The sequence below is a fragment of the Pelodiscus sinensis genome, chromosome 4, assembly GCF_049634645.1.
Source record: "Pelodiscus sinensis isolate JC-2024 chromosome 4, ASM4963464v1, whole genome shotgun sequence".
Taxonomy (NCBI): Eukaryota; Metazoa; Chordata; order Testudines; family Trionychidae; genus Pelodiscus; species Pelodiscus sinensis.
In genome coordinates, this window is record NC_134714.1 from 96,936,327 (window position 1) to 96,960,388 (window position 24,062).

The following is a 24,062-nucleotide window of genomic DNA, read 5'->3' on the forward strand; positions in this document are numbered from 1 at the left end:
ATAAACAGAAGGGAGACTTATTTATCCCAGTTTGGAAATGAAATCAGTCTTCCAAGGTGCGTGAACACTCCCACCCTGATCTAGCAAATCACTAGGCACATGGGTGAAGTCCTGCATAATGTTAGGGGGTTTTCACACATGCTTGAAATTAAGTGTTTTCCTATTTAAGTCAGAGTGTACAGTGCTCTGACAGGTTGAGCCTGAGGTTTCCTCAAGCAATTTTTATAAAGTTTTGCAGTTAGTCTTCATATCATTAACTAAAATACAATTTGTTTTAAGTTTTTGTTAGCTTGGACGCTTATAAAGGATTACTTTTAACAAATTAAATTGACTGAGGATTGGTGGGTGGAATTTTGAATGGGACCTATATGCTAGCTTCTGGTGCTTTATGAATTAGTTTCCAGGTTGAAACTTGAAAGTTTGACTAAATATATGCTCATAATGTGAAAATATTAACTTGTTGCATATCAGGGGCAAGGAAGGAGACCAGTGGTGTTAGCTCCTCTGTGAAACCACAGTATTGAACTCTAGTAGTTTTGTTTTAAAATAGATATTTTAAGAAGCAATGTTTCATCAAAAGCAGGGAATATTGCTTTTAGAACAATTCTCAACTCGCATCTTTCTTTCATTAAACTTTTACTGAAATGTTTATTTTCAATTAAACAGATTGCTTGCTTAGAAAAAAATACTAGTACTTTTGAAAGAATAGATACATGACTTACTAATTTAAAAAAACAACAACTCTCTTCACTTCTGGCAGTACCAAGTTTTCAATATCATTGTGACTTACTTTTAAGATTGTGTGATTTATTGAGGCCTTTTAGGTATTTCAGTTTCTATTCAGTCTGGCAATGTATAAGATGTATTTTTTATAAGTTAACTGTAGTTATAAAAAATGTGAACCCTTCCCAGAATCATGACTGACCAGAAGGTAATAATTTGAGTACTGTATATTTTAACTGTTCTTAGGAGTAGTTTAAAAAAACCTAGATTTTCATTTATTGCTTGTTTAAAAAAATATTTATTGTATCCCTAAGCAAAGCTTAAAAACCTTTCCTCCTTTAAATTTCGTGAATGACCCAGCAAGAGCTCTAGTAAAGCTTTACTGAACCAAGCTGCTAATAGTTATTTGATGTTATTCTGCAGCCTGAAAGAATCTCAGTAGATTTTCTTTTTAATCTCCTTGAATTGCAGGCTCATAAACCTCTCTGATAAGCCTGCCAGTGTTTTCTTAGATCCTACAGTTGAGACAATGAATCTGCAGAATCCTTTTCACCTCTTGTCAGAAAAATGCGATAGAACACAAGGTCATGGGGCCTGTACTTCTAAAGACTTAATGATTGTTTTTCAAATAACCACAAAACCAGATCATCTTATTTTCTATCTGCATTCAGGAATGTATCTCAAAATATGCAGATCTAAACAACTTGATGAGTCAAATGTACCTAAGTATGTATTCAAGCATAAAAACCAGAGCTAAGCTTTATAGTTCCCCAGCCTATAAAAACCAGCTCTTGCCAAAACAACCAGTAGCTGTCTGTTGAGGGTTGTAGTATGCAAGCTGAAGTACATACAGTTAAGAAGGACACACAGCTATTGATAAGTAACAGATTCAGTAGATATTTCAAGATAACTAATTTTGTAGACAAATTTGCTAACTCATATCAGGCTTCACTTTCTATAAAGACTGACCAAGTCCAAAGAACAAATTATGCTATGTTTAAAACATTTTAGATTAGATAACAGGGAAATTGAGAGATTAAATTAGCATTTAAATTTGAAAAAAGTTTACGGTTAGAAGTACATAAGCAAAGAATTGTAGCATGAAAAATAAAATGGACACTGTGTGTGTGTGTGTGTGTGTGTGTGTGTGTGTGTGTGTGTGTGTGTGTATTGTTCTTGAAGGTTTTATGTAGAGACCCAAGTTCTTAAAAAAAACTTTTTTCAAAAATAATCTAACAGATTACCCAATCATTATTAAAGCATATTATGAATGACTTGTAATGATTTGAAAAATGTATCAAATTATTCTCTGCTGTAACTCTATTGACTTCAGTAGAGTGACACGGAGGATTAATTTGGCCCAGGTGTGTGTGTGTGTTTTTTTTTTTTTTTTTTTTTTAAGTTACAGTTGCAATAGTAAATAGGAAAAGCACAGTTGAAATTAAAACATTTGGCTCCATCCTTTAGGGTATGTGAGCTAGATGGACTGCTACTAACCTGATGTTGTCTGTCTCCCTCCCATTACCAAAGTTAACAGTGTGGTAGGAAACAAGGCGGAGTTGTGAAAGAAACACTGCTACCGTCACATCACTGTTTCTCCCTTGGGTGTTTGTCCCATTCATTCTTGTGTGTTGAAATCCTCTTGATGGACGCACATATGCCCTTTCTCTCCCTTGTGCATTTTTACCTGTGAAATGCTATCTCCAAGCACTTACCTGTTTCTATGAGAAACTTGTCCTGAGCTAGAGCACACCTTGGTAAAACCTGTGAAGGGTGGCCTGTTTTTTCAGCTGAATTTATACCTTCTCCTTCAAGGGATCTGGGAAATAGTGGACCCTCCACAGCCTCAAGTACTTTTTTCCTGCCATCTGCCTGCTCACTGTGCTGCAGAGGGGAATGTGGACCTTCCCTCCCCTCTGAAATGTCTCATCTTACCCCACAAGTTTTCCTTTCTCTTGCCCCACTTCTGAAAAGAGGCGGCTGCATAGTGAAAGTATCATCATGTTCCGTGAAAGAGGAGAAGCAGAAAGTAGATGGGTGGTCTTGTCTCTCAAGTCATTACAGCAGGGACCAGGAGAGAAGAGCCTGGTGGAGACTTTTTCTTTTTGATGCTGCTAGAAATATTCATGGTTGCCAGTGTAATAAATGCTTTGACTAACGTCTGTAAGTCAGCTTGAGCAGAACTCATGTAACATTAAAATATACTTAATGTTAATTAAGAACATACTGAATTTTCATTTTATGTTGGACACATTTTAGACACAAGAATTTTTGAGTAGGCAGAAGAAAATGAACAAAGGAATGCTCAGTGCAATTGTGTGTGATTTTAGTTCTAGCTAAAAGAAAAAATGGTTACTTACCTCTCGTAACTGTTGTTCTGCGAGATGTGTTGCTCATGCCCATTTGAATGAGGTGGGTGTGCGCCATGTGCATGGATTCTGGAGTTTTTTTTCCCCAGCAGTACTTGTTGGGCCAGCCAGGGAGCCCCCTGGAGTGGCGCCTCTATATTGGCGCATATATACCCCTGCTGGCCCTCTCTGCTCTGTTCCTTCTTGCCAGAACTCTCCGAAGGGGAGGTGGGTGGAATTTCGATTGGACATGAAAAACAGATCTCCAAGAACAAGAGTTACGAGAGGTAAGTAACCATTTTTTCTTCTTTGAGTGCTTGCTCATGTCCATTCTACTGAGGTGACTCCCTAGCTAAAACCTAGGAGGTGGGGTCAGAGAATAGTGACTCCTCTAATCAATAATGGATTACAACACCACCTTAACTAAGAGCTGCATCATCCCAGGCCTGCTGAGCGATGGCGTAATGGCTTGTGAAAGTGTGCATGGAGGACCACATGCTACAATTATTTGCTTGTGTACTTCTAACAGTAAACTTTTTTCAAACTTAAATACTAATTTAATCTCTCTGTTTCCCTCTTATTCAATCTAAAATGTTTTAAATATAGCATAATTTGATCTTTGGACTTGGTCAGTCTTTGTAGGAAGTGAGGGAGTCACCAGGTCCTGCACCCCCATCCGCAGCCGGACATGACTCAACCAGCAAGTACAACAGGTTTATTGGTTCACAGGATATGGCATAGCACAGGATTGATGTTAACACAGGGACCAAGAGCATTCTCCCCCTTTTCCTGCTCTAAGCCCCTTCTCTCATCCTAACCCAGCCGAGATTGATTCATCCCCCAAGTCCTAGTCCCCAGCCTGTTGTCAGCCCCGCCTAACCTTTGTTCCCCTTTCTGGGCAGGAATGATCTCCTATGTCTGGCCCTCGGTGTGAGAGGCAAAATACACTTCTGTCTGAGTCATCCTCCTTCCTGCAGACTATGCTGCAGTGCTCAGGACAATAGGAACCACACAGCTCACAAAGCAACACAGCAATACAGTCCCCATTACATCACATCTAGCATTTCAGCGGCATGAACGTAACTATATCGAAGTTATTCTGGGCATTTTTATCGTGTTTGTCATAATGGTATCTGAACTTTTTAACAATGAAAGCTTGCCCATTTAACACCCCTCCCCATCCTTTGGGGGTGAGTAGATGACCTATTTAAATCAGTATCCTGCCTTTCAATATTTTCTTAAGCTTTTGCAAGCATCTTTGGGGGATTGTGAGGCACTCCCAGCCTTATAACAGAGACATGGGTGCCAAACCCATTCCAGAGAAATGCCTCATTGACTATATTCATCATGGGTAGAACTTCTAGTGACTTAAGTAGTGATCTGTTTATACAAGGGACTACCAGGTAAGAAACACAATAGTTCTGTCTCTTCAAATTCTCAGAACTGAACAGGTATAACTATTTTCTTTTAGAAGATGATCTAATGCAAACATGGCCAGTGGATGCTCAAATTTGTCTTGACAACATGTCCTGGAATAAAGGTATGAATGTTTCCCCTTTTTTATATGGAGAGGGGAGGAATGGAATGTCTTGGCTAGAGTCAATCTGGCTGCTTCCACAGGGCAGGCTACACTACCACTTAGGTCATTTTAACTTATTTAGTTTAGGGATTAAAAAAGCTCCCTCCCCTCGAGTGATACAAGTTTGCACATAGGGGCTGTGTCATCCAGAGAACAATCTCCCATCAGCACAGAGCTTCTTCACCAGATGGGTTACAGTGATGCAGATATGCCGATGTAATGCTATAGTAGACATGCCCTCAGTCTGAGCCTCTTGGCTTTTTAATGTCCCTTGACTGTGATGACTGGAAATATTTGCTAAGTTTTTTTTATGTCTGATTTGATATATTGTTCTGATTTATTTAAACTTTGTTTGTTGCTTGGCTTTCCCTTTCAAATTTACTTTAGTCTTTTTTTTTTCGTTGGTTTTGCTGATATGACTAAGGGTACATCTAGACTATGTTTTACTTTTGAAAGAAGATATGCAAATTCGGCAGCATCCGATTGCTTTTTTGAAAGAGGTTTTTTTCAAACAAGCAAGTAGTCTAGATGTGGTTCTTTTAAAAAAAACAAAAACAAACAAACAAAAAAAATCCACACCAAACCTTTTTTCGAAAGAACCATTCTTCTTCAAAAAATGAGGTTTACAGGTTCTTTCGAAAAAAGTTTGTTGGTTTTTTTTAAAAGAACTGCATCTAGACTGCTTGCTCTTTCGACAAAGTGATCAGAAGAAAACATGCAAATTCTACGGGAATTTGTGTATCTTCTTTTGAAAGTAAAACATAGTCTAGATGTACTCTTAATGAATAGAACAGCAAAAATTAAATAATTTCCCACCTTTTATGTTTTCTTATCAGTCTTATCCTCTCATATCTTTATAAATTATGCAAATACCCATCCTCAGTGCTGCTGGATATAGATTTGGAATTGCTGCTTGACTTTCTATGCTAGTCAGCACTTTTGCACTTTCTCTAGTGTTTTGCGCTCTCTTTCTTAGAGGAGTAAGTGGGTTTGCTACATTTCTCTAATTATAATTTGGATTTTTTTAAATCACATGACTTCTTTAAAATAATCATGGGCACTGTAATCTGGCCTCCCATCTTTCCTCTGCTTTATGCTTCTCTCTCCTGCAGCCTAACTTCAGAACTGTTTTTTAATCTTCATAACCAGCATTACTGAAGCTAACTGTCAATCTCAGAAAATTGTATTTACATCCCATCTGTTCTCACATAAGTGATTTCCTAACTTCTCCACTAGTTTTGGCACTTTGTCAGAATTCAGTACTGATTCTTTGCAGATTTGAGCCCTAGTTTATTGGAGGATACACTTTTAAAAACAAAATCTTTATTTTGTGTACTAAAACGATTCCTTCTTTGCTTGGCACAGAGTGCCATATAGTCCATGAAATACTACCCTTTTATGTTACAGCTATAGCAGGAACTGCTGTATTCAGAGTCTACCTTAAAGGTCCTTTAGAAACTCTGCAGAATTATATCTTCCATTATCAGTTCAATAGTAAGATTGCATATCTTTTCAATGATTGCTTCAAACAATTTGTGCTCAAGTACTAAGTTTTTAAATGGCTTGTTTCAACAGATGAACAGTGTTATACATGCTCATGCCGATGTGGTGGAAAATATACGGTCTCCAGAAATGAAGCTGAAGAGGTTACCTTGGTTTACTGTGACACATGTTCATTAATTATAGAGATCCTTCGATGAAGTATCAATAGTCTCACCTGCACATGTTGGTTTCATCCAGCTGAATATTGGTGGACAGTATTTGTTAACAAATGTGTCAGGGGAAAGGTGTGCATTACAAATGCTAGCAGGGCTGAAAAGGGGGGCTTAAATCTCTTTTCAAGTTTTAACCAGAAAACCAAAGTTATGTACAAAAAAGCTTTTTGTGCTCCAGTTTCTGTACTTGAACTAAGGATATTAAATATCGAGTAATCAACTAGTCGATGGAAATTCCATCAACTACTCGACTAGTTGATAGGGCACTTCCACATTCCTCCTTTGAAATGGACAAGAGTCAGGTGACAAGTTACCTTTATAGACACTTGAAGTATTCTTTGGGGAAAAAATGGTTACACTGTGATTTGAAGAGAGTGTAGATAAGCCTATGTGTTAAAATGAGGAAAGGTAAAATTCCTAGGAAGCAACTACTGTGCAAAACAGTGGTCCTGTGCCTTCTTTGAAAATGGTCTAAACTTTTCAAGCAGTCTTACATTAGGCATATGCAACTGAATTAAGCAGCTTATATGCATAAAGATGCTAGCTTTTTCCTACGTGTCAAGAGTTAGCAGACTCCAGTAGTGAAGATCAGAGGCATGTTTAATACCCCCCATATTAAGAACTGTGTATCTGCAAATGTGCTGTTTAAAGTGTTGCTACGTACAAAGTGGTTTTGCCACCTCAAGAATTTGCATGGTGACGTGTCCAAGAAACAGTTTTGCAGTCGTTATTTTGTACAAGTCATTTGGACTTTTAACTATATTTGGAATATCTTACTAATAGAATCTTAGGGCTAGATCCACAATAAGATTGTCACAAAGTCAAAAATGTAGGTCCTCAAAGCCTCTGCTTAGCTGCTTCCTAATCCTGTATGAGGCTAAAATCTCTAGGTGCCTAAATTGCTGGTGGCGAAATCCCCAAGGTGTCTGTTTCTATGAGTGAGCACGTACAAAGCCACCAGGATCTGATCAGGTAGATGTTCTCAGAGGCTGCCTAATAACATGCCTATTGGATCAGATGCCACATGAAACAGGGTTAGAGAGGCAGTATCCCAATAGCCAGTGCTTGAACTCTCACTTGGAATGAGGGTGAGTTCAGGTCCTCGCTGTGCCTGATCTGAAACAAGGACTTGAATCCAGGGCTTCCACATTCTAGTTGAGTACCCTAGTCACTAGGTTAAAGTGTTTTGTGGAGTGAGTCTCTTGATGCTGTTCTTAGTTTCTACTCCCTGTACCAATGACTCAGCCTCCCTGATGAATGTCCTAACCACTGAACTATAAAGTCACTCTCTTTTGCTGTCCCTGTTAATAATGATCACCATTACCACTTATTTTTTTTGTGAGAAAGGGCTGACCTGGCTTAAAGGTCTAACTCTAGGGAGAGTTTATGGCTGTGAATCGTTAGTGAAGATGAGTGTCCAGCTGCTCTTGAAGGGCAGGGTAGCTCATATGTATATGTTTTGAGGAATGTTATTAAAAATTACTGGAGCGGCAACAAAGTCAACATGTTTAAAAACTTTGTGTTGGCTTTTGACTCACTCAGTATATTGGTCAGCATTATGGCTACTGCCCCACTGGGATGGGGTACTTAAGGGAGAGAAATTGTAACATGGTACATTTAACTGTGTGAGGATCAATGGTTGTATTTTAGACTGATTTTTTTCAATAAAATCAGGCATACCACAGTGTGTTCGCATCTCCGCATTATTATTTAATGTTCTAATAGATTATCTGATGAAAAAGCTGACTGAGGACAATATAGAATGTGTGAATTTTAATGATTAATTTTTTGAGACTCTTAAGTGCATGAATGATATAGTCTCGCCAGGTAAAACCATAACTGCAGAATCTGTGAAACTTCAGATTAATGGTTATAAAATGGAAAGCCATGCTACCTTCTGTAAAATGGAAATAAATGATCTTCTGATGCTGCATGTAGATGTCAATGGCATTGAATGAGTGAATAGTTCTATCCTATTGGGTAGTCAGTTGACAGCAGGAAGTGCTGTTATCCAAAGAAATCATATGGTAGATTTGTTTTGTGTTAATGGAATCTCACTGTCTTCAGAGCCCTTGTTTTGGGCACCATTAGTATGTCTGTGTTACAACTAAGACTTCAATGCAGTAGTGATGACAACTGTATTGTGTGGAGGAAAAACGTGGCCATTAAAAATTGCGGAGAGAATACTAAATTGGTTTTAGTATAAAAAAAGGCTACAGCATGATGATGCGGGCGAGTTGCAACAGTTGAGAACAATGTAACTGCAATGGTGGGATCATATTCAATATAAAGGTTAACAGACCTGAAGTTGAAGAAAACCGAACATGAAGCCAATCATGAATGAAGTTGGAAGATATTGTTTTGAGGGATTTAATAAGCCTGAATTTACCCATCTTGACTCTTCCTGAACGAAGACTTGCAAGGGACCATTCAAGAGGGAATTCCATTCTACATGTTACCATGGCTCCATCACAGCCATGTCAATCTGCTTCTGCTTATACCCCATCACTCTTAGTATTTTTTCTGCTTAACTTGGGTAGCCCCCTGACGCAACTTGTATTAATCTTGTTCTTAGCTGTTTAACTCTCCCCATGCATTATACAGGGAGACTGAATGCCTAAAATCAGGTATTGTGATGCTGAGCCAAAATCTCCTATGTGAGTCTAGCCCTTAGACCAGGGGTCTCCAAACTTTTCTGCCCGAGGGCCGCATTAACTATCAAACAGCAGTTCGGGGGCCGACTACACACTTGAGGTCCAAATAAAAAACAATCAAAACATGGATGTTGTTTTTAATTATTTATTTAATATTATTTTATTCAGTTATTTAATAACACATTGATACACTACACATGAACACCTGTATTAGTGTGAATGGTGAAATTGTTTCCTGGATGCCAAAATAGAGCCCAGCCCACTAGTGACCTCATGAGAGAGCTAGCCAATAGGATAAGAACGCACTGGCCAATAGGGAGCAATTGTCCACGCCAAGTCCCAACCCCTCTTGCTGTGAGGGACGCGCAGAGCCCGGGCTCGGCTGTCGGTCCGCAGGGCGTGTGGCCGTCCGTTGGCGGCTCCGATCCCCCGCACCCCCGGCCGGGGAGTCTCGCTGCCCAGGGCAAGGGCTGCGCGGGTCCAGAGTCCCTCCTCCGTCCCGCTGGCTCCTCAGGCTTCCCTCTCCTGGCTGCCTGCCCAAAAGAAAGTGAGTGCCGGTCGCCCCTGTCCTTCCGGCCCCTCCCCCTTTTGAGCCGGCACGCACGGGGCGTGCCGCTCACCCTGGCGTCCCTGCCCCTTCTCCTCCTGGGTCCTGCCGCCTTCCTCGCCTGCCGCGCCTGCGGCTGTGCGCCCTCGCTCCCCTCCCCGTGGGCTTTCCCCTGGGCTCCGCTGCGCTGCGCCACTCGGTGCTTCTCCGGGGGAGGGGCTGTCAGTGTGGGGAGTTTCTTCCCCGTCACAGTCTCCACGGGCCGGATGAGAGGGCCTCGGCCCGCGGGCCGTAGTTTGGAGACCCCTGCCTTAGACTATAAGACCCTTTTTTGGGTTGTAAATGGACTCACCATGAATGGTTAAAGAACGATGAATAACTTATCCTGTAATTACAAAGGTATTTAATTTCCATAACTAACTTCAGCATATTTTTTTTTTATTCTGGATATTGTTAAAATGAGACAAACTCCAAAATTGTGATATCTGAGTCTCAATCTTTAATTTTTTTGTAAATAAAAGTACATTGTTTCAATCAGTAAAAAAAAATCTATTAAAGCATTAGAAGACTAATAAGTAAACTGACAGAAGTAACTTATTAGTTCACTCAATCATCCAAAAATCTGTGACCATTAGGGCTAGCACGCAGAAATCCAAAATCATTCAGAGGCCATATCTGTAAAAGGAAATGTAGTAGAAGTTAATTGATCACATCTCTAATTTCAGAACAATATACATCCATTTATCCAGATGGTGCGAGGAATAGCAAAGTTTCAGGTAACTGACTGAATAAACAGTGCTATTTTGTGCTTCAGTTTCACTGATGGAGAAATCTGGGAAATTAAGGGATTACTGCTAATGTTTGCTTATTACTTCGTATGTATTTATAAAAAAGTAAAATAATCCAACTTTGAGTTCATTAAAACACCAAAAATGGACTGAAACTACTGTGGATAGAATTCTGAATTATCTTTTGTAAAAAACTGATTAATCATTCTGACACAAATTGTGAGCTGCTGAAATGGGATTACGTCTCAGTAACTTCCAGTATCTGTTCAGAACCACCATACAAATATAAAACCATTGATTACTAGTGGGTGGTTAACTGACATGGCTACATGGGGGGATGTGTGGCTTCAGATATCTACATTCATTTTTCTAATAATCTTAGTTAAGTGAAATATACAGCATTTCGAGACTTGCAGTCTTATATATCTTATGTCACCTTTTAATTCTATAGTTAATATAAGGATATTGTGATGGGAAGATTTTCTTTACTTTTCCATCTTTTTTTAATGTCCTCCATATTGGACAGTTTGTATTATAGTAGTAATAATAATTCTTCCTGCTGACTGGAGGCAGAACAAAGTCTGACAAAGATTCCTCTGTGGAGAGCCCCGAATGACTGCTTCCAAAGCTGAAAATAGATTTACTCAATATTGTTGCACAAGTCACCTATCTTGGACATATGAACCTCATAACACAGCCTTAGGAAGCAAAATCCTTTATATAAAGATGGGACAGCGGAGAGAAGCAGCTTCACTTCTCAGACAAATGAATCCACTCTAGTTGGGCCAGACTGTTGCACACTTGAGTATTAGAAAATTCACAGGTAAAAAGTTTTCCTCTGACCATATCCAACCATACACCCTTGTGTATGACAGCCTGTACTGTGGGATGGGGAAAGCATACTCAGCGGGGGGGAGGCGGAGGGGAAGAGATGCACATTGTTTACATGGGAACTGATCTTGAGTTAGTGCTGCGGCAGTACATTCTGAAATACTCTTAAAGAAGAGAATTCAATGTTGTAATGTTTCATGAAGAGGTGCACTGATGTCCACATCGTTGCCTTTCAGTTTTCACATTAGGCACTTTCTGAACAAGTTGCGGAGCTCCTTGGAGTAAGCTGTGAATTTATCCAGTGAATTTGCTCCAGATGCTCCATAGGCTTCTTTAACACGCTTTGCTCCTTTTTTTTAGTAGCGGTTTTAAAGGCCTGCCTTTTAGCTGAAAAGCAGGGTGGATTAAAAAAAAATTTTTTTTAAACCAAAATAGGATTTTTAAAATTTAAATCAGACCTTTATCTTCACTTGGCAGAGAGTAAATCTTGAGTCAGTCTAAATAGATTTTCTAAGGTGCCACAGGACTACTCATTTTTAAACCACTTTTATGTAGAAAACCATGATTAAATCAAGGCTTCCTGACTACTGATTTAAATCATGATTAATTCAATATGTTTTAAATCAGTTCCACCCTGCTGAAGAGTGTTCTAAATGCTGTGAGCCTCCAGTAAGTTTCCATGTTCTTGATTTAGAGTAATTTGCTTCATCCCTTTCATGCCATTTAGTCTTGTTGGGAAGCCTAGGACTAGAGTGGAAAGAGAAGTTAGTTCTTGTGACCTGCAAAAAAGTGTTTGCTTCTGGAAAAAATTGAGTGCATCCAAAGAATCATTTTGTCTTGATGGAAAATGCATAGACAATGTTGAGTTCTAATAATCCCCTTTTAGCTGAGGTTACTGCTACTGAGACCCATTTTGAGAGAGATAAAGTAGGCCAAAATAGAAAGTAGTGATTCAAATGTTTTTGTTAAAGCCCTACCATAGGTGGTGCCAATTAGAAATCTTTTATTCCTTATCATTCAAGATACTTGCTAGGACAGTGGTCTGTATTGCGATTGATACCCTTAGCCCATCTATCCTTTAGGATCGCTGAGATCCATTACTTTGGTTGTCTTAGTATTAATGTGTGTCTCTGTAGCATTAGTATAAGAATTTGGGGAAAGTAATTGCATACTTTGTCAACAGACACTTGGTCATGCCAGTAGAGGTACAGGAGGAAAGTTGTAATGTAGGCCTTATGGTCTTTGAGACAGAGCACTAATGGCTTCCCCTTCTGGTTCTTTTCTCTTGCTCTGGTCTCCTTGGTTATCTCTTCAATTTTCCCCTCAATGTGAAGAGGCCTGTGCTTAAACCTCTAACTTTCTTTACATCACCTGAACCATTTAAGGATTTCCCCCTTTCAATCCAGGCCCATCCTGAGTCAGCCTGCTATTGCTTTCTCTCCCCTTTATAATGGGAGGTTTTCAGAGAGATGATTAGGAGGATATTCTGTTCAAGTAAGTAGATTAGCTGCTGCTTTGTGGAGAGACAAAGATTTCCTTTGTTGGTCAACACAGGCATGGGCAGTGGGTATGGCAGGGCAGGCTCAGCTCAGATGTGGGAAGTTTGCTTATGAGCCATGCACATTGCACGGTGGCTGAGGAGCCAATATTTGCTACTCAGCTTCCTGGGTTCATCAGAAATCTTCCTAGACAGAGGTCATTGTAATGGTGCCTGGATGCTGCTGCTGATGCCTGTAGCTCTAGCTACTTCATATCCCTCTTCTCCAAAAAGAACCACGATCCCTTGAGGTTAACTGGTATAATTGGTAATTGTGAATCTATGATTGTGAACCAGTACTCCTGTTGGGAATCACAAAGGCTGAATCCATCATTTGAAGGAGGAAGTGACTGACCTTAGATCAATATTTTTTCAGATTCTGATTAGTTGCAATTTTTTCCAATATGGTAGGAGTAATTTTAAACATCTTCTTTATATCCAGGATAATTCCTAATAGCAGATTGGCATTTAGGAATGATCCTGGAAATATGTATCCTCATAGCACCTCTTTGAGGTAATAAGGTACTATATCACAGATGGGAACTATGGCATGAAGACTTTCTCAGGATGATACAGGAAGTCTGCAGTAGCAGCAGGCTGCTTCCGGAGTCCCAGATGAATGCCCTACCCACTAAGCAATTATTAGCATGGAGGTCAGGGTGATTTAGATGCAGGCCATTTGCTAAGAGAGAATATTAGCAAGATCAGGCCTGTTACACATAGTTGAATGTTTCTGTAGGCCAAGTCTTGAGGTGGTTGAAAGGGCCTTTATGTTCACAGAAACCCATCAGCCAGTAAGCAGGTTACAGTCTCCCCTAGATCCAGAAGGACAATCTGATAGGTCAAGGACCTGATGAAATCATCTGAGTGGGAATATGTGTGTATCCTTCTCTTTCTGACAATGGCTGCTCTCCCACCAAGCTCTGTGTGATGACCTGTGGGGTAGTCACTAATCCAAATTGGAGAGCCCTGTCCTGAAAATGCTTCCCATTGTAACAGTGCACACATTTTCAGTCGAGTTCCTTGCCTGGCAAATGAAGATAAGCCTCTTCGAAGACTGTTGAAGTCATGAAATCTTGCATGACAGAGCTGCAATTAGACTTCAGGATTTCTATCCAAAAACTTATGATGGGTCTTGTGTTCCTATTTTCTTTGGGGCAAAAAAAATAAAGTACACACCAAAAAAAGTCTGTCTCTCTGATTCTTATTCTATGGCTCAAATGCTGAAAAAACCCTCAGGTCATCTGAAGAAGTGGGTTGTGCCCACGAAAACTTATGATACCATCTATATGTTTTGTTAGTCTCTAAAGTGCTGCCAGACTATTTGTTGTTTTTTAAGTTTATCCTGTACAGACTAACTTAGCTACCCCCTGAAGCTTCTTTAGTATTTATTTGTTCTCCATACTGGGACAGACTAGCAACTTGTCTGAGGAATGTTATAAGTTCAATAGCATAACCCTGTAGAACTGTCCTTGATGTAGGAGTCGTCTTTACACTTATGAAGCCTCTTCTCCCCCATCCCCTTTCCATCTAAAAAAAAAAAGAGGTAGTGTTGGATGTGGGATGTAGAATCAGACAATTTATGATTTGATGTGGGTATTCCAGAAGGCAACTCAGGTTTCTTGATCTCTTGAAATAGGACTTTCTCCCTCTTCCAGATATTAAGTCTCTGTGGACTTTTTATGGGCTGGTAACCATAAACCAAAGACATGCGCCAAAGAGAAGGAAGAGACTTTCCTTACCTGCTTCTGCTACAGTTTTTCCCCCCTCCTATGTCCTCACCAAACACCTTGCCCCTTAAATACTTGACTGAGACTCAGGTGTTTTACTTGTGTATTTTCTTTCAGGAGAGAGATCCAGAGTATCACCAGATTAGAGGCCATGGAGGCAAATGTGAATCTAAGGTAAAACCATTTGCTACAAAATAAGCTGTTAGCTCTTATTTGTATTTGCTTTCAGTTCAAACTTGCCTTTTTTTATATCTTGATCCTGACCTGACTGCATCATACTCAACTCACCCGTGGCTTTGCCTCGGAGGCAGTTAGTGTCTTTTACTAAAAAAGTTGCTGCTGTACCCAAATTTGGTAGGACTAAATTTTCTTGTCTTTGGATAAATAGAACAGAACCTCTGCATTTTGTATCTAGAATACTTAGCTTTGCTAGGGAATCCATTAAACCTTGATTGTTTCTTCAAAACATTGAGGATAATGGAATACATAATTCTTTCTTTGCTTTAGTTGGAAAGTAGTTCTGGGATGTTTTTCGGTTTTCTTTCTGGGAGTGGTGGCTCCTGGATTGTTTCATGGAGTGAGAGTAGAATAAGTAGAAACTATTTATACCTCCTTTTTATTAGTTTTGATCTCCTAGACTTTAAGATCAGAAGAGACCATTTTGATCATCTAGTCTGACCCCCTGCATGATGCAGGCCACAGAATCTCACCCACCCACTGCTAGAATAATCCTCTCACCTATATCTCAGATATTGAAGTCCTTGAAACAATGGTTTAAAGACCCCAAGATGCAGAAAATCCTCCCACTAGTGACCCGTGCCCCATACTACAGAGGAAGGCAAAAAACCTCCAGGGCCTCTGCCAATCTACCCTGGAGGAAAATTCCTTCCTGACCCCAAATATGATCTCTTCAGTTCAATATTGCAGCTTTTTTCTTAATGAGTGATGAGAAGAAACAGTCCTTCCTTCATGTTCTTCTGAGAACCTCAGTCCTTGCAGGAGGACCTTAACCTTCACTTGGCAGAGGGCAAATCTTGAGTCAGTCTAAAGGGAGGAACACTTTTAAAACTAATACAAAAAAGTGCAGATTTAATGGTCTTCTGTTTATCAAGTGTTAGCCACTTTTGGGGGGTGGGTAGATAGTGTGAATGTGGCAGCATGGGCCTATATTATCCCTCAACCCTGAGCGGAGCTGGAGAGACATTCAGAAAGATCCCACTTAACTTCTTCCTAGTAACTTGGAGCTTTGGGATATGATAGAGGGATCTTTCTACTTCCTGGAGCAAAAAAGGTACTAAGAATGAAGCTTGTCTTTCACTCCATATTAAAAGTTAAGCCACTTAATTATTTCTGTTGGCACCCTGGTGGTGGAGAGACAATAGTCACCATGGAACTACTACTGAGGAAGGTAGCATTACCCTCTGAATTGTCTGTGCTGGGACTGAAGACACTAAAGGAGGCAAAATGCTCATTTGCTGAAGCAAGACTGCTGCTGACTCCTAGGCTACTGCAACTACTGTTCCTTTGGGATACTCCAGAGCCATTATGAGACCTTCAATACTGCCTCTGGTGAATAGGTCTTCCATGGGTTCATTTCCATGGTTGGTATAGATCTGGTCCTCACACTGACACAGGGGACTCTGGTTTGTTCCTAGACCTCAATGTTGCTGTTTGGAGCCTCTGTAAACTTCTCCACAGCTTAGCCAGTACAGTTCTAAATGTCCCTGAACAGAAAAGAGCAAGCCTTGAAGGGCAGCTGTAGTTTTCTCTTTCATATGCCATGAACCCTCTCTCCATCTTTGGAAAGTAAATATGCAAGTAAAACACATGATCTCAGCAAAATATTGAGGCAAGATGTTTGGTGAGGACGGGATAACTGTAGAAGCAGCTGAGAAGAAAGTCTCTTTTGTGCCATTGACTTGAGGAGAGCTATAGCCCTTTTCTTCCATGCATGTCTTCAGTTTATGGTTACCAGCCCACAATAAATCTAGACACTTCATATCTGGAACAACAACTGTTCCAATTTCAACAGATAAAGAAATAGGTTTGCTCCATCAGTAATCTTCCCTCCTCAGAGGGCCTGAGGCAATCTGGCCCAAATTCCTTTGCCAAGAGTTTTATTTTTTAATTATTTAAATCAGTTTTCCATGAATCTCCAGTTAGTTTAATTCAGATGATTTTGGTAGTCCTAACCTGAAAAACTTGGATCCAAAAGAGAGGCCTTTGGTTTGTCTTCTAACCAGGACTGAGGCAAAGAAGTCTGGGGTTCTCCATAGCAAGGCACTTCAAGTGCTAAGCTGGCTGTTGATCTTTGCTTTGCCTTGAGCCACCAGAGAGAGGTGGAACTTCGCACTATAACCTCTCTGACATAGAAGCTCGGTGACTTTACACCAATCATGATTGCTCAAGATTTGCCGAATTTTTTTTAAGCTATAACAGCTTAGTTTTGTTCATTCTTAAAAGTAAAAAAGAAATGTTCTTCTAATGACTACACTATAGTGTTATGCAGATTACTATACGCTGATTTATAGCTACATCACTGTTACAAATCTATAGACATACTATGTTTTGAAGTATAAATTCACCCTTGCTTGTTACACACCATATGCTTTATTCTCATCAGCAGAACATAAATAATTATCAGTTGGCAAAAGGCCACCTCAGACTAGAAAACATAATAGTAAGTGGCAGTTCTCCAATATTGGAGATTTTTCAGTAAGATGCACTAGATTCTTACTAATTTAATGGATTTATTAGCTACACACATTTTAAGTGGGTGATGTACTAAATAGTGTTGTATTTTTACAGACATGAATCAAACTAAGCCACAACCAGGACAACTTATCCTTTTTGGGTATTTGTCTATCACAGAATCATCACATTGTTTAGAGTACTCATTATTCTTTGCTCTAGAAATTCATATTAAGACAAAGATCAGGGATGGAACAGTGAGAATTTGTAATGTGCCAAGGAGACACTGTTGGGAAATGTTTTAATAACCCATAAAGAACAGAGGTCAGACAAAGCTGAGGGGGGAAATGTTATTTCAGGTTTAGTAAGCAATTACTGATCATGTTCAGTAGTTTCAAGGTTCTCTGAAAAGTCAAAATGCACTCCTAATAATTCTAAGATGCATTAATGTAAAATACAAAAATATTTTTACGATAGCTGTGTCCTTTCTGGGCACACATGCAGTATGTAGTGGTTTTTATGATGTGTGGTAAATAGTTACCAGCAACCTTTCACTTGTCCACAGCAGAGTATAAACCTAGTTTTCTGATACCTTCTGCATGAACCTACTGAGTTGTACCAGCTTGCTCCCCAGAGTAATTGTTAAAAAGAGAAAATACTAGCTCCTTATTTTTGATAAGTGATTAAATACAGTGGTGTACTGATTCATAATACAGACAAATAATATGGAACTATAATAATAGGAAATATGGTTATAGGACTATTAAAGCATTAAAAGTAGGTTACATGTTGTTGCATATAGGCTTAACAAAACATTTAACAAGAAACTTGATTCTTCTCGGGCAGTGAAGGGTAGATAATTATGGTAGACCTCTCATGAGTTAAACTGAAATCTCTCAGCCAACTTTAATAAGTATAGTTAGGATGCTATAGGCCAGGCAGTGAATCTAGAGTTAAGGATCTAAAGTAACTGAATATGGAAAAGAAAACCTCCTGCTCAGTCTCTGTTCTTTGCAATATGGAACTATATCTCATATTTTGTTTAAAATTATATAAAATAGCTAAACACAAAACTATAGTGTTGACACAGCCTTAATGATGATGATCGTTTAAAGTGTACACTTTCAAGTGAAATTGTTTGTCTCTGCCCCAAAATTATGGAGAGCCTTTTCTTGAAACAACCTGTTAGGATAAAAAGAACAGCTTGTTCGGATTTTCATCCCCATTTAGTTCAGCAAGGCCGCTAAGAATGTGAGTAGACTTCTGCTCAAATATCTTTTTAACAATGTTTGAAGTAACTTGTTTTAAGAGCCTATAGGTATACCTTGAAATAAATGCGTCCTCTTATCAGTCCATAAGGAACAGGTCCATAACACCTGGAATCTGTAGAATTCCTGAGATTATCTCCCTCTAACCAAACATGCCCTTTAGGGACCTATAGTTAGGGAGGATCAAAATACAACTTAAACAATGTAGAATAAGAATGTGTTTCTTTAAAGGCAATTCAATCCCCCAAGATATAACCTTTTAAAGACAACCCCTCTTGTGTTTTCTTGTCATGCCATGCATTAATACTTCTGCAATTTCTAAAACAGTGCTAGATTAGAAAAAATATATTTCCAAGTATCTGTGTTCTCACATGCTCCAGAAACACTAGTTTGCAACAAAAAATCCAAAATGAAGTTGTAAGAGGTTAGACCAGTATGACAGGGTCATTAATTTAATAGACTTCAAAAGAGGTCATTAGGATGTTGACTGAAAATCTGCCCTCCTGTCGCAGTAACAGCATGAACAGGGCAGCCACACACTCATCAACATCCTGGGGCCAGCACCAAGGCTAGACCTGTTAGTAGGCTCGTGATTATCTAAATAGTAATTGATTGTGACATCAATTACGAATAATCTCATCATTTTATCGGAGTGGGCTTGTCAAAGTTCTAATTAAGATCACAGTTCATTCTGTGTGCAGGCAGAATCCACAACACATTATATTGCAATAATGACCATCACAAAACAGCAAGTCTCTTTTTATAATTTGAAAGTTAATGATGGTGACCTTATACTATATGACAAAGACCTTTTATTACCTATACGTACTATGCATTAACTATATTACATGCCATAAATTCAGGACCTGGCTAGCTCAATGAAAACATGAGAAACAAACTCTCAGTTGCATTAGTAAATAAAATAACAGTTCAGAGCTTCATACATTTAATTTAGCATGAAAGAATTGATTAAAAATATACAGCATGCAATGCCTATGTCTGTAAGACAAAATACAATCACAGAACGTTTTACAACTTTAGATAAGGATAAGCTCTTAAAAGCAAAATTCTTAAATATTATATTTGATAGTTTATATGCCTAAGTTAAGTCTAGGGTAGACTTAACTTTCACAAATACCATAATACTTCCTACTAGCTACTAAGAAGTAGGAAAATAATCAAACATAGGCATTTAAATGTAATATGCAATCCCAAAATACCTGTGTTTAAGCAGCAAGCTATTCAGGACAACTTTAATACATTGTCAGAAAAACTAAAACCAGATGGATAAAACTTACCTACATCATAAATATATAATTTCAATTGCATATAACTAAACATTAAATTTGTAAATTATGATGGAAGGGTGATTATAATCCCTCAGGCAATGAAAGTTATGGAAAGTTTGAGAAGAAAATAGATACCTAAATTTTATACTAAAACAAGTACTGTCACAGAACTATATAAACAAAATCTGAGTAAGTAATGTAATTTGACTACCAGAGGTACCTATTCAGGTCAGACAAACTGGATGAAAACCAGCAAGAATAGAAACAGACTAATCTGGAAAATATCTGGGGAGGATGAACGATATGAAACATTGTTACACAGGTAAGTACATAAAAAGGACTTAGGCTCAAAGGTGCAGTGGCTAATATTTGAGGTGCCCAGGGGAATTTACAGACCCAAATTAGGCATCTTGTAACATACGTGTGAAAGGCTTGGAACCAGAAAGCTGAGTGGGGACCTGCCTAAACTGGCCAATAAGAAATACCAATAAGGCAGTGCTCCCAGAGAGACTTGGGTATCTAGATCAAGACAAGAGGAAGGTACCTATCTTTGCTTGAGATTCATATCTATGAACCTGTTCCCACAGTGAGATGCCTAAGCCACGTCAGCTCTTGTGAGAACTAAAGGTTGTTGCTAGTAGTGTCCAATTACACCCAATAGCCCAACAATTAGACCACTCACTCTGGTTCAAATCCCCACTCTGCTTGATCTGGAGCAAGGATGTGAACCACTGAGCTAGAAGGTATTCTGGGGCAGGTGTGTCATGTTCTAACTATTCTATTCAGTGTGAAATACTTAAATATTCTTTGAATCAGGGACTGGTATCTGGGTCTTCCAGATGACTGCAGTAACCAGTAACACTCTCTCAATGAGTATTTAAGTAGTTTATAAAAAGAGGCACAGCTCAAACCAAATTCATTTACACTTGATTAAAAAGAAAAAAAAAACATTGTGAAATCTAATGAAATATGCCTATGGGGCAGTAGGTATCACCGAAACCAGGGATGTGAATGGGTAACTGGTTATACCATTACACAAGAACAGTTAAGTGGCCCGCTGCAGGCAGAGGGCTGCTTCAATCCTGCAGGCTCCCACCTGCAAGTGCTGGGAGTTGGCAGCCTCGTGCATGTGGTGGGGGAAAAGTGGTGACAGGAAGTCTGCTGGCATAGGCTAGGAACCAGCAGCCGAGCGTGGGGTTGGAATCAGCTGGGCTGGAGTAGCCTCTACCCACAGCACAGGGGTAGGCTGGAACAGCTCCCCCCACCCCGATTGGAACAGTTAACCAATTAACCCTGAATTTAACTGGTTAACTAATTAAATGGGATTTTACATCCCTAACCAAACAGCAAAGAAAGAAAAACAAAGATTTTACTAACTGGTAGACAGAACAGAACTAACTAATGAAGGCTGAAGTCATTACAAAAGACAATCAAATTTCTAACGAGTCCAAATTATCTGTTTAGGACCTCCATCTCAGTACATTTACTTGGAGTTTCACTTATAGGTGAAATGTGCTGGCACTTTCATTTCACTCAAATTTTCTTCATGTCTGATGCAACATGCTTTAAATGCCCCACTGCAGATACTTGTGCTGTTTTACTGGTAATTGACAGCATACCCATACACATCATTCATCCCAATCACTTTTTCCTGCCTCCTACACTTTACTGTCAGATTCAGTCCTGCAATAATCCACGCAAAGGGGCAAAATGACCTTGCTGGTGTAATCCATTACATCTCCCAGAGCTACAAATGACACAAACTACTGTATGCAGTGCTGTTGTAGCCATGTCAGCCCCACGATATTCAAGACACACGGTGGGTGAGGTAATAACTGTTACTAGACCAATTCTATGAGTAAGCAAGACCAAGTCATCACTCTATAGCTGGCCTCTTGATCCTCATCCTTAAAGGAAACCTGCAGAACACACCCAAAGAATTTGTTAGGGTATGTCTACACTACAACGTTAATTCGAACTAACTTAGTTTGAATTAGTTAATTTGAACTAAGCTAATTCAAACTAACGGATCCAGACTAAAAAACTAGTTCGAATTAGCATTTTGCTAATTCGAACTAGCATGTCCACATTAAGTGGACCTTGAACCGGGTTCAAGGATGGCTGGAAGCAGTGCCAGCAGGGCATCAGAGGAGGACTTAGAGCATGGAGATGCTGTCTCAGGCTAGCCGAGCGCTGTGCTTAAAGGGTCCTGACCCCCACCCCGGACAGACAGTTCTCAGGGGTGCCCCGCTTGCAAAGCAGTCCTGGCTTGGATTACCCAGAGTACCCACACTGGGCACATCACAGCACTCGGCCATCAGCCCGGCTGCACTTGCCACAGGCTGCTATCTGGGGAGAGGGAGCAATTGGGGGGCTGCAGGAGAGCTTCCACCCCCAGAAGCCTGCAGAGCCAGCCCAGTCCTCCCCATCGGGGCTCGTGCCCCATTCCTCCCTCACCTCCTTCCACTTACCCTTCCCTAGCCCCTCTTCTTGATGTACAAAATAAAGATAACGTGTCTTCCAAAATGGAATCTGTCTTTATTGATCAAAACTGGGGGAGACTGGGAAAAGGAGGTGGGAGAGGGGAGGGCAACTACAATGATCAGGGGTTGGGAACAGGTCCCATATGAAGAGAGGCTAAAGAGACTGGGACTTTTCAGCTTAGAAAAGAGGAGACGGAGGGGGGACAGGATAGAGGTCTCTAAAAGCAGGAGTTGGGTGGAGAGAGTGCATACAGAAAAGTTCTTCATGAGTTCCCATAAAGAAGGACTAGAGGACACCAAAGGAAAGGAATGGGTAGCAGGCTTCAGAGTAGTAACAGAAAGTTGTTCTTCACAAAGCAAAGAGTCAACTTGTGGAACTCCTTGCTGCAGGAGGCGGTGAAGGCTAGAACTAGAACAGAGTTTAAAGGGAAGTGAGATCAAGTCATGGAGGTTGGGTCCATGGAGTGGTATTAGCCAGGGGGTAGGAGTGGTGTCCCTGCCCAAGGTTTGTGGAAGGCTGGAGAGGGATGGCACGAGACAAATGGCTTGGTCACTGTCTTCGGTCCATCCCCACCAGGGTCTCTAGGGTTGGCCGCTGTCGGCAGACAGGCTACTGGGCTAGATGGACCTTTGGTCAGACCCAGGACGGCCATTGGAAGCTCAGGGTCGGGGGTCTCAGTGGACCCCCTTGATTCTCTTGCACACCTGCTCCTGGGTGGCCAGGCTGGCAGCTCTCCTGCTCTAGACGGCCACTTTCCTGTGCCTAGTGCGGAGATCGTGGACAAGGTCCACGATGTCTGCACTAGCCCAGGCGGGTGCCCGCCTCTTGCGGTCCCGGGCAAGCTCCCGGGAGCCGCCAGCCTGGTCCCGGGAAGAGGGGGAGGGCTGGGGGGGCATCGGGTGGGTGGCTCGATCCGTGTCAGGTGCAGGGTCTGCTGGCTGGGTGCTGGCAGGCTTGCACCTGGCACGGGCACCGTAGCCAGCCCATGCCCCTTTAAGGGGTCCGGGACCAGGAAGGGGGCAGACGAGTTTCCCTGGTGTTGGCCAGAGTGGCCACCAGGGAAACCTGGGGAGGGCTAGCCTCCCACTAGTTCGAATTAAGGGGCTACACAGCCCTTAATTCGAACTAGCTAGTTCGAACTATGCTTAATCCTCGTGGAATGAGGGTTTTCCTAGTTCGAACTAAGCGCTCCGTTAGTTCAAATTAAATTCGAACTAACGGAGCGCTAGTGTGGTGCCTATGAAAGTTAGTTCGAACTAATGTCCGTTAGTTCGAACTAACTCTGTAGTGTAGACATACCCTTAGATACTAAAAATCATGGACTGGTTTTATGGCTCATTACAACAATCTCAAGCAAACTAACAACACCCTGCCTGTTTTTCCCCCCTTCTTATAATTGGAGGGGTGTTAATGCACCACCTTGAATGGTCCCTTAAAATGTGTGTTAACTATTTATGCTAAACAATCTCTTTAGTTGAGACATTCTGGATAAGTTTCCCAGACCTGAAGACAAGATCTGTGTGAAAGCTTGTCTCTCTCATGAAGAGAAGTTAGTACAATAAAATTACCTCACTCACTTTGCCTCTCTAGCATCAAACTTATCATTTGAAAACAATATCTGAAATATCAAGTGCATAATGGTAAGAGGCATGTTTGCCTGTAGCTCAGCGAAAAAACAAGCCCTGAAGACCTGAAAAAGAGTTCTGTGTAAGCTTGAGGGCTTGTGTCACCAATACCTCACCCACCTTGTCTTTTTAAATCAATACTTAGTTATGTAGGTTTCTGAAGCGGTCTTGCAGCCTATGCATTGATATTGTCCAATCATCAGGACACAAATAGCCCCTCTCCACCACCTCACTTCAGCGGTCACTGTGCTCC

At 40.5% G+C, this 24,062-nt stretch overlaps 2 protein-coding genes across 7 annotated transcripts in view; one reads left to right on the forward strand and one right to left on the reverse strand.

Moving 5' to 3' along the window:
- Positions 1-8,052, forward strand: part of DNAJC24 (DnaJ heat shock protein family (Hsp40) member C24) — a 128,075-nt gene extending 120,023 nt beyond the window's left edge. For all 4 annotated transcript variants that reach the window (XM_014576424.3, XM_075927801.1, XM_006128895.4 and 1 more), the window contains 2 exons: positions 4,543-4,611; positions 6,226-8,052. In XM_014576424.3, coding sequence (XP_014431910.1) covers positions 4,543-4,611; positions 6,226-6,350 — 194 coding nt within the window. In that variant the 3' untranslated portion in view covers positions 6,351-8,052. The remainder of the gene's footprint in view (positions 1-4,542; positions 4,612-6,225) is intronic.
- Positions 8,053-10,042: 1,990 nt separating this feature from the next.
- Positions 10,043-24,062, reverse strand: part of IMMP1L (inner mitochondrial membrane peptidase subunit 1) — a 66,352-nt gene continuing 52,332 nt past the window's right edge. For all 3 annotated transcript variants that reach the window (XM_075927802.1, XM_006128904.4, XM_006128902.4), the window contains 2 exons: positions 18,468-18,578; positions 10,043-10,241 (listed from right to left, as the gene is read on the reverse strand). In XM_075927802.1, coding sequence (XP_075783917.1) covers positions 10,173-10,241; positions 18,468-18,578 — 180 coding nt within the window. In that variant the 3' untranslated portion in view covers positions 10,043-10,172. The remainder of the gene's footprint in view (positions 10,242-18,467; positions 18,579-24,062) is intronic.